Here is a 12,623-nt window from a genome sequence, read left to right on the forward strand (position 1 = left end):
TTAGGATTTTTCTGGGTGGAGATCTGAAGCTTCAAAATATCGATTTTTTAATATATATGAGAATTATATATAAATTTAAAATCAGTTTTAAATCTTTAATAACTTTTCAATTATAATTAATAAAAAGAAACTAATTACACTTTTGAAAGTTTTGAGCTTGAATTTATATAGAAATTAGAAAAAATTAAAAAGAATTAATAGTTATAGAGATATAATTTAAGTAGGGAAAAATAATCCCTGTAATTTTGAAAGTAATTTTATAAATACTTATTAATTGAAATTTTTCTAATTTTTCTGAATGTTTTATATTATAAATAATGAAAATTTATAACTTAATTTTAACAATTTTCATTAAAAAGTTGTTAAAGATTTAAAACTGATTTTAAATTTATATATAATTCCTATATAAATCAAAAAATCAATATTTTAAAGCTTCAGATCTCCACCTAGAAAAATCCTAAAAATCTAACATTTTCAGAATAAGCTTAAAATGATCTGAATTATATACATATGAATTTTTGATAAATTATATAATATTTTGATAGAGATATTAATAAGCTAAGAAAGCCATTTTTAGTGTAAATGAGTGGCTCAAAACAGGGGTGACCAGAAAGTAGGGTACCCGACTTAGTATGCTAGATGAGGGTTCTGGTGTATATCACAGGAAATGGTCGGGATTGGGTTTAGCGCCTCGTTTATATGCTATACACCAAGGTTATTATAATAATAAACCTGATCCCAATCATTTCGGTCGATCGCAGCATATCAATCCGTATCACGTGCGCCAGATGCCTCTCTTGGTAGGCTGGCATGTAAAAGGGTGTTATAAAAGTAAGAAGACCCTCGACCTTTAAGATTGGGCGTGAGCTGGTTTTTTATCTAGCATTCGGTAAATCTCCAAAACGTTGAGAAGTCTGGTTCCGGCACTTGTTTCTCGGGAAGGAAATGTGTATTTGTCATGGTATAGTGGAACGTACAGTATTATTCTATTCAAGTTAAAGATTTCTACTTAAAGATCTTCAATAGCTAGATTGTTAGATAGGTATATATATATCAAGCGATGACAAAGGAGGTGGCAACCCCTCGGACTGAGCGTAACGGGTCGGTAATGATACTTCCTTTCTTCCATTTGCAGTTGACTGCGGAGAAGGAAGATGAAGAATATTTTGTGTTACGTATACTTATGCTCATGCACGATATATTCGTCATGAGCCTAGGTACCTAAGTCAATTTAGTGTATCACTGCGCTGGGTACAAAAGATAAATTTCATGATTCTAGTGTTCTATTATGGAGAATGAGTATTGAGCTATTAGTTATATTCGGATAATACGAGAGATGATCTCTTGATACCCCACCTAACTAGCGAACTCAACCACGGAAAGAACCCTCTAAAATACCCGTGAAAACTTTGTAGATTCAATCTCTTGGTATTTAAGGGTCTTCCCGGGCGAATGGTTCACAGATTGATTCTGTCGGGAAATCTGGGAGTTCCAAGGTTGGCTAGATGTGGTAGAGCAGGCTATAGCTTATTTGTGGCTCACTATGGTCGAATCCATTCCTTAGACACGACAATCTCGCCAATCGTTGAGGCCCTGGTTGCCAAGAGAGTGAATCTGTTCGGTAAGTTCATACGGTTTTGAGAGACGAGACGTTACTTCCTCCTTCTGGTGCTTGTTAGGTCTTGACCCGGCATAGAGTTTCGTGACCCACAGATCGACTTCTAGGATAATATTTAACTTCGATGCTCGACTTTTGGATTGTCGTTTGATTGTTTGTAAAAAAAATAGATGCCGAGGACTCAAACTTCAAAGTCTGAGCGGTCGCAAGTCGAGCAAGTCTAAAGTAGTATGCATCTCAATCAATTGATCTTTTTCCTCGGGGATTTTAATTGCATCACTCATTGCCAAGCCGAGGACCCTTCCTTACCTACCATCAGGATGCAAGTCTTACAGAATTCCTCCCCTTGCATAACCGAGCACAATTACAACTACAAACTCCATAAACGGATAATGAGTCTTTTTATTGTATTTATTACAATCAGCTCTAGCTTGCTTTCGTTCCGCACCAATCTCGGGGATTTTGACGGAAAGTAAGCAAAATTGGATTAAACTCTTCTTCGAAAGTATCGACTTTGCTAGGGTTAATTCTCGCATCCATACATATCGCTCAGCTTCCCCAACTTGACATCAGAGCTCATACGGTATGGTATCTCTGCACGGATCGTCAAATCCCCTCTATCTCTCAATATGCTAAAGCGATCTAGGTACGGAAGTCGAACATGCAGTCGAGGCAGTCTTTCATCCCCTCATATATGTGGAACCGCTTGGGTCTAAATCGGAAACTTGTATATGAAAAAAAATTCTACATCTGTATCTTATCATGACTGATCCTCTTAATGTCTGAATAGTTACCCACTACGACGAGGTTGCTTATATCATGGAGGGTCGACAAATCCAGATTCTGACCGTAGTGACCGTGGGTCTGTTTTTTTCTTGGTTGAGTGTTGGATTGCGATGTTATACGAGGACAATCGTTTCGAGGACTTTTGGAAGTGATGATTATTGGATTCTTCTTGGGTTGGTGAGTGGATCCGAAAATATAATGATGGCGTTGGAATCTCAAGCAAGTTTCAACTAATCGAACTTACAGGCCGGGCATACTGCCGCATCAGTGTTTGCATACCTTGGTGTTAATTATGGAATTGGAGTGCATGCAGTTCAGCTCACTTACGATCAGTTGATCAATGCTGCAAAGGTATACATTATGAATTATATCCTTTGTTAATTTGCCATGCGTAGAAAGATTTTAACACATCCAGTATCAAGTTATCGTCGAACTCGGCTATATTCTTTGCACAGCCATTATAAAAACGAGCGTCGGGTTGCTCCTCCTTCGCATTACTTCTGTCAAGACCTTTTACAAATATCTCATCTGGACCAGTCTGGTTATAGTATGGATATGGACAATAGTTACATTTGCTATTGGTTGTGCACAATGCAGACCATTAAAAGCAGCATGGGATACAGTAACTCCAGGAGTCTGTCTCGAACCTCGTATCATTGCGAATTTTGCATATGCCATCTCGGCCGAGACGATTTTCTTTGACTGGCTTTTTGCCTTGTTGCCAATACCGATGTTGTGGAAAATCAAGATGAGTCTTCGGCTGAAGTTCTCGATTATGATTATTCTGAGTTTGGGAATTGTGTAAGGAAACAATCTATCGTCTTTGTAGTTACAGGGAAACTGACATGAAGCTGTGCCTTAATAGTGCGAGTGCTGTTACGATTGTTCGTCTTAAGTATCTGGTGGCTTTTCTGAACGTTACAGATTCATTGTGTAAGTTTTTTTCTTGCTAGCGTTATCATTCAAAATAATAACACACGCGTAAACTCACTTCGTTGACTAATATCTCATCTCCCACACAAAGATTCTATCGCTCCCGTTTTCATCTGGTCCACGATTGAGATTGCCCTCGGCATAGTCGCTGCATCAATCGCCACCCTCCGTCCTCTTCTTCGCAGCTGGAAAATCCTTGGTTTCTCTAGCGAGGAAAGCTCAGATACCGAACCTGGAGGCCCACGATCGGGTTCTTGGAGTGGATTCAAGAAAACTCCTCCTGGTGGGAGTAACCCCATTGCGAGTCGTCAGTCAAATGAATTAACTCTGGGGACTACTATTCATACGCAATCTTCGAATCTGAAGACAGTTACGAGTTGGAGTGGGCAAAGTGGATACAGTGAGGAGAGAATCTTGGGGAGTCCGAATAGAAGATTTACTGATAATGAAAGGAGAGGGGAACGGGAAAATGAGGAATATGAATTAGTCTCGAGGCCGAATGACAGAATTGAGAAGCGGACGGAGATTCAGATTGAATATGATGAGAGAATGAGTTATTTGGAGAGGGATATGGTTTGATTTGCATTTGATATTAATGATGAAATGTAAAATATCTTGTATAATGATGGCGTTGGTAGATATGTGCATAAAAGGAAGGAAAGTTAAATGCATCTGAGTTGAAGGAGACCAACAAAATATACCCTCCGAGTGAACTATATATATGTTTATATTAGCAAGTCTTTTCCTTTTATTTTATTTTCAAAATCCACCTCCTTATGAGTATGTCTTTCTCATTCATCAATCTCTAAAGTCAAGAATAGTCTTCTTGATATCATTCTTGCTTTAGCGACGGAAGTTATTTAAAAGATACACGGCTATTATGGCAGATTAACATTCCCAATTTTGCGATATCAAAAGGAGGCGAACACAAATAACTTATGGGTACCCTATCAAAACTGACGCCTCGAGAGTCAAAAAGAGTAGTTGATATTTAGAATCCATTTTGTTGACTTTGAAGTCCAAGTGAGGGACCAAAGCATCTATTCAGAATCCTGCTTTCTAAGCCCCATTTTGTGAGATTATCGATTTAACGCTCGCTTAGTATCTGTGTAATTGATGCGCTTATTATAATTCATCATTCATCATTCATTATTCATTCTTTCTACAATAGTAGTACTTTATTAATGAGATTTCTCGCTTCATTCTTCTCAACATTTTCTGCTGGGAAGAGAGCAGCAAGGAGTTGAAAAGCCTGATAACAATGATGGATTTTGACTTTAGTAATATACCTATTCCTTCTTGACAGATAAAATATTCTGGTTTGTAATGGCTCGGCTTAATCTGGGATATAGAGAGTGGTTTATCGCTCAGTCAGTCAGTGTGTAGAGTCACTTTATATCCCCTTTTCCCTCTTCCATACACACATATATTAATACAACAGATAAGATGTCAATCCCTCGAGATCCACCGATCCTTTGAATTTAGAAGATTAAATAATACTATACTCATCGTATATTCCCCTTCATTATTTCCCCTTCTCATTAATAAAAGGAGCAAGAGTATTCAAGCGACCATACCTACATCCGGTAATTTTCGCATCAGCAATCAATAACATGAGAGAATTCCAAGATGGATATATATCAATCTTGTAGAAATAGTTTATCTCTAACTCACCATAACATACACAAGGATATCTATCATACCTTTTTATTCTGTGAATGAAAAAACTCAATATCTCATTTCCCTACAATTGCTACAATTGCTATGCTAGTATTTGATCATACCTCTACTCAGGTATTATTTAACCATACCCCAATCCAAAAATCGAGAAATCCTAGAAAATAGCACGGAGAATTTCCTTAGTTGATTGATCACATACTTTCAACACCTTCTAAACGAAAAGTTCTCGCTACTATATATTAATCATTCACATAAACCTAAACAACAAAGCCATCAATCCCATCTTTCTCCACAAATGCGGCAGATTTCTTTGTTCTCATGAATTTTTCTTGTAAAGCCATCTGTAACAAAGCTGATACCTGTTAATTTTCTTTCAGCATTATCAATCAGTAGCTCAGTATTCTTCAAGCTATTAACACCCATTTCATTCAATTCCAATTCCAATTTCAATTCCAAGCACAGAACTTACAACATGTCGTCCAAATTTCAAATCCCAGAATAGTAAAAATCCATTCAAACTCAAAAACTCACTGAACTCACCGAACAAAACAGAACCGTGCGGGTGCAGCAAAAACCCAAACCCAAACCCTCCCATCCCCATCTCCCCAACATCTCGCAACTCTCCCGTCTATTCATCATAAGCAACACACTCAATTACTGCTACCTCTACCTCTCCCTCATAATCACCATCTACACCGCATCACCCCACAACCCCTCACTAATCGGAGCTCCTCGCATCCCCCCCAAAATTCTCCTCCTCCTCGGGAATCTTCGCGAGATGGCCAGGAGATTTTTCCAAGCATTGGGATTATTCCATAATCCGGCTCCAGCCGCCCCAGCACCCCCCGCAGATCCAGATGACCAAGAAGAAACCTCAGACTCAGAACCAAACGATGGTCATGATCCCTCAGACCCCGACGACGACGATGATGATAATTCCTCTCACCACTCTTCTCAAAATACACCCTCCCATTCTTCCTCCTCGCACTCCGATTCCCATCCAGCAACTCCCCCCTCCCCACCCCAGAAAACCACCCTCAAGAAACGCGACATCCGTGAATCTGAAGAAAGACTAGCGCATTATTATCAATCGTTGCAAAAGGAACCGAAGAGTATTAGACGGAATAAGTGGAGAGAAGATCCAAGGTTGGGGGGGTTGGAAAATCAGGTTTTTGAGGGGATTTTGGGGGTGGGTGGGTTTGGGAGTGTTTGTATGTTATTTTTTATTGGTTTTTTATTTTTGTGCTTGTTGTTTTTTTGGGGAGATTTAGATTTTTGTGCTTGCTTTTTTGTTGGATGTTTTCTGGAGAAGGAGTCGAATGGGATGAGGGGTATTTGATTTACCTGCGTTTGAGCGTTGAGAAAGAACGAAATAGATCAGATAACCAGCGCTAGAGCACAGTATTCTCGCTACCCCTATCCCATTACATCCCCAAAAATCCAAACTCACAAGCTAACCCCCTCCCCCACTCTAGACCTCGTTCTCAACACTCTCACCCAAAAACGCTACGCTCTAAAACTCCAATCTGAAACCACCGACCAACGTCTCTCGCGGCGCAAACGCGAAAAGCCCCCTACTCCACACACTCCACCCGATCCCCTCTCGCACACACCCCCCATCACCCCATCCTCTGAAGCAACCATCACCTCACCCACCCTAATCACCTCCCGCAATCTTCTCTCCAAACGCTACCGCGAAAACCGGTGTTATCTGCAATACATCAAAAGCGGACATCCATACATCTGCGCCCTCGACGCCTTTCTCGATTTTACATCGCAATTCGGGGCCGTGGAAGAACGAGGAATCGTGATGTTTGCTTCTTATTACGAGTACTGCGATGGAGGCGATCTCTTCCGCATCCTCAACGGATATCACGAAGGACATCGAAAAACTGACGGCGCAAAGGCAGACAGAGAAATGGCCAATCTCGTCAACATAGGCCGGGCCTGGCGACACGAACCCTATGTCCCTCTCCCTACCGTAGCAGAGCGTGTTTTCCCTCCCGAACTCTTCCTCTGGCACATATTTTCACAGCTCATCTCCGCGATTCTCTTTCTACACAACGAACATACCGATTACAATACGCTTCCGGAACATAAAAATCGCGCCATGATCATCACCATGGATCTCGCACCGCAGAATGTGTTTCTGCAATGGCCGGCTCATGCCGTCACCCCGGAGCAGCGACGAAATGTATACCCCAATATCAAGGTTGGGGATTTTGGGACGGCGAATTTTCTTCCCCCCGGAGGACGCATTCCCACCGAAGAGGGCGTTGAGACTGAGACCCCAGATGAAGAATTCTATGATGCGCGCACGGATGTGTGGACGGTGGGGAATATGATATATCAGTTTGCGACGCGAGTGCAAGGTGATAAGCCGAAAGAAGATATTGAGGGGATATATAGTGCGCAGTTGAATAAAGTAGTTGGGGCAGCGACGGAGAAGGATCGGGAAGAGAGGATCGAGGAGAAGAAATTAGGAAGGCTTCTGCAAATGGGGTATGAGAAAAGGATTCCGCATATGTTTAAGAGTCTTCCCGATTGGGCCATCTCCCAGGAAAATGTACTCAAGTATCGATTTTCGGAACAGCATGTGAAGAAATTGTGGGAGCGGGATTGGAATTTGAAGATTGAGGAGGAGGAGGAGGAGGCGGCAAAGGCGGAGGATGATGAGGAGAGAATATTTCATTTGATGTTACTAGTGAAGGAGAGGAAGTTGAGATTTGGGATTGAGTTGGAGGAGGATGAGGTGGATGATGAGGAGCATCCGGTGTGGATACAGGGGTTGAAAGATGAAGAGCCGGAGCTCTATGCGGAACTTTTGGCTGAGGCGAGAATAGCGGTGCCGAGTCCTGAGGTGCCGGATTCGGGAGAGGGTGAGGGGGAGGTGGTTGTGGAATGAGGCGTGAGATGGGTGTTTAATGTTTATTCAATTTCCATGTTATCCAAACTTTCTCTGATAAAGGGTTGATCATCTCAACGAACTACCTCTAGAAACAATACATACGAGCTTTTAGTTCGAGTAATTATACACGTATCAAGATATACAAAAATAATGAATCCAAGATGCTAGATATATAGCTGAGTTTGATAAAATAAAAAATTAGAGGGAGAGAAGTAGAAAAGTATCTAGTACGGTTGAACAAAAAACTACAATGTAGTGATTTTCAATGGGAAAGTTCAAAGATTTTGTATATAAAATCACATTCACAGTTGCACCACCACATTCCAAATGAACAAAAATTAAATATTGAATATGTGAATTTATTAGAAATTTATGTCTCCATTTCATTTCGAGTTGTGGTATCGTATTCATCCATCCATCCCTCAATCTCATCTAAGAAAAGGAAGAGAGGAAAGCCACCCATGCAATTGCCAGCAAAAAGCGTGTATAAATAAGTTTCATCTATCAAGATGTTCATAATCCCATCCCAAACACCCCAAACCATCCCATTTCACCTTTTTAAATTTCCCAAGGTATCATTAAGGACAATGGAAATCCTTTAGATAGTTTCCTTTTGCTCAACACTCATCACCTTATCTCCATCATAATGAACTTGTTCAACTACACCACCTGCACCTCCTCCCATAAATTCAGCTGCAACGACATCCTTAATTCTCATGATGTGTCTTCCATGTCTAATCCAGTGGAAAGTAACATATCCCAATACATAAACGAATCCAACCAATGGAACCACATACGAGATTCTAGTGCCGGCAGAATCGGCAATAGCACCTTGAATAGGAGGGAAGACAGCTCCACCAGATACACCCATGACGAGAATACCTGCACCACGACGAGTATGACGACCGAGATTGGCTGTACCCATGGTGAAGAGAGTAGGATACATAGGAGCTTCGAAGAAGAAGAGAAGGATGAGGATAACCACAGCGCCATTTCCGTGCCATGCAGCTACAACAGCTGTGAAAGCGATAGCAAAGGTGGAGTAGATGATCATGAGGAAATCAGCTTGGAAAACGGTTGCGAGAGCAGTGGCGATGAATCGACCAACGGTGAAAGTGATTAAAGCGTAGGAAAGCATGTTAGAAGCCTGGGAGGAAGAGTACGATGCATTCTCGGTAGCGTAATTGATGAAGAATGATGCAACAGTGACTTGAGCACCAACGTAGCAGAATTGAGCAATGAAGGCAAAGATCATGTTGTATTGCTTATAGATTGGCCCTTGACCGATTTCATGTCCAAACTCATCGAGGGCCAAGTTCTCAGTCTTAACGGTGCTGGATTCGAGCATTTCTTCGGAAACTTCAGGAAGTTTGGCGACAAGGAAGAGAACGGCGATGGCGGCACCAGCGCATGCAACTGCCAGGTAGACGAACTGAACATTGGTTAAGTTGTGAGCATTTTCATCCGAGAAGAAGTATTTTCCGGCAATCAATGGACCGATGAATGAAGCAACTCCATTCCATGATTGACAGAATTGAAGACGAGCTGATGCGGATGCTGGGTCACCGATCACAACCGCATAGGAATTGGCGGCAGTTTCGAGAGTAGCAAGTCCACATGCAATGACCAATGTACAAGCACAGAAACCACCAAATGAGGCAATCCTATTTTCGTATGTAGAGAAATGAGCAGTTGGCCTGGATTTTATGTTAGCTATGGTTCGAGTGGTACAAAGCTGTGAATCAATGCCAAGACTCACCAAAACATAATGGCACCAAGAGAGTAAAGTGAAAGACCCATCAAGATAGTAATCTTGTAACCCTTGCGCTTCATGACTTCGGCGGCAATGGGAGAGAAGAGAAGATAACCGCCACCGAAGTAAACGACTTGAAGACCGGTAGATTGAAGCTTGGTGATATCGAGAACTGTTTGGAAATGTTTATTGAGAACGTCGAGTAAACCATAAGAGAAACCCCATAGGAAGAATAGAGAAATGACGAGGGAGAGAGGAAGGATGAGAGCTTTTCCACGAAGGAAACCCGTTGAAAGGGGTGTAGTGGAAATTGGAATTCCACCGGCCATTTTGAAGGTATTGAAGGGAAGTGTTGTTGTTGTTGTTATTGAGGTGAAGAGTATAGAGAGAATATGAGGTTCTTATTGAAAAGAGAGAGGATGAATTGATGATGATGATGATGATGATGATGTTGTTGTTGTTGTTGTTGATGTTGTTGATGTTGTATTTAGAGCTGGGTTACTCTATCTTTATAGTATTTCCAAAGACGAACTTCCCCAAACCCCAGTCTCCATCCAATTACCCCAGACCCATCATTCAATCCACTCATCCACCTCCATCCACCTCCACCTACCACTGGAGATGTTCATCATTCGACTCTATACTTTTTAACCCTAGACCTTGAATAATTTGATCCAATCAAGCAGACTGAATCACCATGATTGCATAAGGGTATCCACACTTCTGAAATATAGAATTATTCAAATTCAAATGATATACAAAGTCGGAGTGAATGTATTCTTACCTAGCTCGGCCTAGGTAAGATCCTTACTATTTTCTACCTATCCCGTACTTCCAGAATATCGGGAGATACCTAGACAGACAGGTGTTTTGACCGTCTGAGTTTCCTAAGTACGTCTAAGCCATATTCATACTGCAGTACACGATCTCGTCTCAAAAGAAAGTTTTGACTTGCTTTGATTGGCTATTTTGCCATTGGTTTTCTATTCGAAGGGAGAGATACCTAGTCAGATATTTTGATTCGCCTAAGGACACTCCGAAAATATGATCGAACAAGGAAACTCCCGCAGCTGATCTATTGAAGAAGTGCGAAAGGTGGAAGAAAAAGCTGGGAAGATCTGGAGAAGCCAAGAGACCTAATGCAAGTATGGAAAAGCTAGAAGAACTAAGGCAAATCGAGGAAAGCTTCATGTGAAAGCTTAACCATTTAGCATGATTTCCTCGACACATTTACCCGGACCAATCCTTCGATTGGGTCAAGTTTCTTCTTCTCCAGACTATCATCTACATCGTACATGATCTTCCTACTGTCCCAGCATTATGGCCCTGGTCATCGGGGTTATTATGGATCTTGGAGACATCGAAGTGTTGGACTTGGATGCAATTCCAACCTCGAATGCTTCATTGATCAAAGGGGAAACATCCAGATTGGCATCTAGTCGGTAATGGTTTGAATGAGGTCGAGGTCAAGTGACCACGATCATGTAAGTATCCAGGTATGTGCAAGAGGGGCAATAATATCAAATTTCCCCAAAGATCCACTCGTACACGGACTGAAGTTGGTGGGGAAGACAGGGAAGATAGGAAAGACAGGGAGGATAGGAAAGACAAGGAACAGAGAGAATGGCGCGGGGGATGTTCATGACCTAGTCGAAGAGAATCAACCAATCATCATTCATCTACGTGATCAAAGATGTAATCAGCATCTTTCATTCTTTCTCATGTACCTACGAATAGGCTACTCGAATACCTCCTCGTCTCTTCCAATCATGACCCCTTTATCATTGGATCCTCGCTGAATCTCATGCTGAATCTCATCCAGGACTCATGCATACCCGTACATATCTTTTCTGCATTGCGATAACATGGTATCAATCAAGACCATATGAAAACGATCATTGATAGACGGACATGCCGAAGAAAATGGGAGGAAAATTCTCTGATATTGCGTCTGCATGGTATTTGAATATTGGAATCTAGACAACGCCCGTGAGCAATCTAGTATGCAATTCTAAACCTTCTAGTCTGCTTCTAGTTCAATTCTAGCGCTATCTTCTCGTCTAGCGTAAATTCAATGCCATCTTCAAGCATCTTTTGACGCTAATTATGGCACTTCATCGGCAAACACGAGGCTTCAATTTTTATCAATATTACTTTCCTTTTCTCTCGCTGGCTGAACTTTATTTTTTTCTGTCTTCGCCCAGAACACTATCACCAAGAACAAAACACATTCATCATCGGTTGATCGTTAATGCAATGACTAAAAGGCTTCTAGAAGCTTATCAAAACTTCAAAGAGGCTTAATGTAGTGTGACTTCCATCATGCCACAATCTTCATGTGGCTGGAAACTTCTCTAGGAGGCAAATACGATTGAGGAACATATGAAAGTGTTAGGCGACGAGATGTTTGATGCTCTGTCCTAGATCGGAACTTTATGGTTGGGTTACACTCGACAATTGGTGATTGTGGCTTGCTTCAAGTGGGTTATTCATCATCATTTGGAATGTCATCTCATCACATTAATTTTGTCTGTGGCCTTCATCGCATAGCTACGTCTGATGATACATCAATCTTCATGCTAGAGCAGATGGGTACTCATACTATTCTTTGGTCTTTCTCACACGCATCCACTTCCTAACAACCTGGAACGAAGTCGAGACTCTTATCCATCACTTCCCAGATCCATTGACCTCCATCCGCGCAATTTCCCCATATCCACTATTGATCCCCATCAGTAAACTCATGATTCATTCCCCAAAGCTTCATCCCCTTTCGTCTCCAGGTGGAGAAGCGAGCGCACTCCACGGATCCACTTCCTTGGTGTGTACTCTCAGTAGCGGTATCCTACCTAGTCGAGCACGCGGGACACTCGATCTGTGCTGGGAGCGGGATTCTCATAATCCATGATAGGCCCGATTCCTCCAGACTCGTCGTGTTTAGCTTT

General features: G+C 41.6%; 3 protein-coding genes across 3 annotated transcripts; 2 read left to right on the forward strand and 1 right to left on the reverse strand.

Moving 5' to 3' along the window:
* Positions 1-2,437: 2,437 nt before the first annotated feature.
* On the forward strand, positions 2,438-3,916 carry EAF01_006674 (uncharacterized protein; the record flags this gene model as incomplete). The annotated part of the gene is made up of 5 exons (XM_038914928.1): positions 2,438-2,581; positions 2,651-2,755; positions 2,820-3,205; positions 3,270-3,337; positions 3,429-3,916. 5 exons carry the CDS (start codon positions 2,438-2,440, stop codon positions 3,914-3,916), a joined length of 1,191 nt encoding a protein of 396 aa, XP_038769883.1.
* Positions 3,917-5,519: 1,603 nt separating this feature from the next.
* EAF01_006675 (uncharacterized protein) lies at positions 5,520-7,937 on the forward strand. The gene is made up of 2 exons (XM_038914929.1): positions 5,520-6,228; positions 6,493-7,937. Exons 1-2 carry the CDS (start codon positions 5,796-5,798, stop codon positions 7,920-7,922), a joined length of 1,863 nt encoding a protein of 620 aa, XP_038769884.1. The 5' UTR covers positions 5,520-5,795; the 3' UTR covers positions 7,923-7,937.
* A 586-nt stretch (positions 7,938-8,523) lies between these two features.
* EAF01_006676 (uncharacterized protein) lies at positions 8,524-10,007 on the reverse strand (the record flags this gene model as incomplete). The annotated part of the gene is made up of 2 exons (XM_038914930.1): positions 8,524-9,622; positions 9,685-10,007. The coding sequence occupies 2 exons, from the start codon at positions 10,005-10,007 to the stop codon at positions 8,524-8,526; spliced, it is 1,422 nt and encodes a 473-aa protein (XP_038769885.1).
* Between the last annotated feature and the right edge of the window lie 2,616 nt (positions 10,008-12,623).

This window comes from Botrytis porri (assembly GCF_014898465.1).
Source record: "Botrytis porri strain MUCL 3234 chromosome Unknown BPOR_008, whole genome shotgun sequence".
Lineage (NCBI taxonomy): Eukaryota > Fungi > Ascomycota > Leotiomycetes > Helotiales > Sclerotiniaceae > Botrytis > Botrytis porri.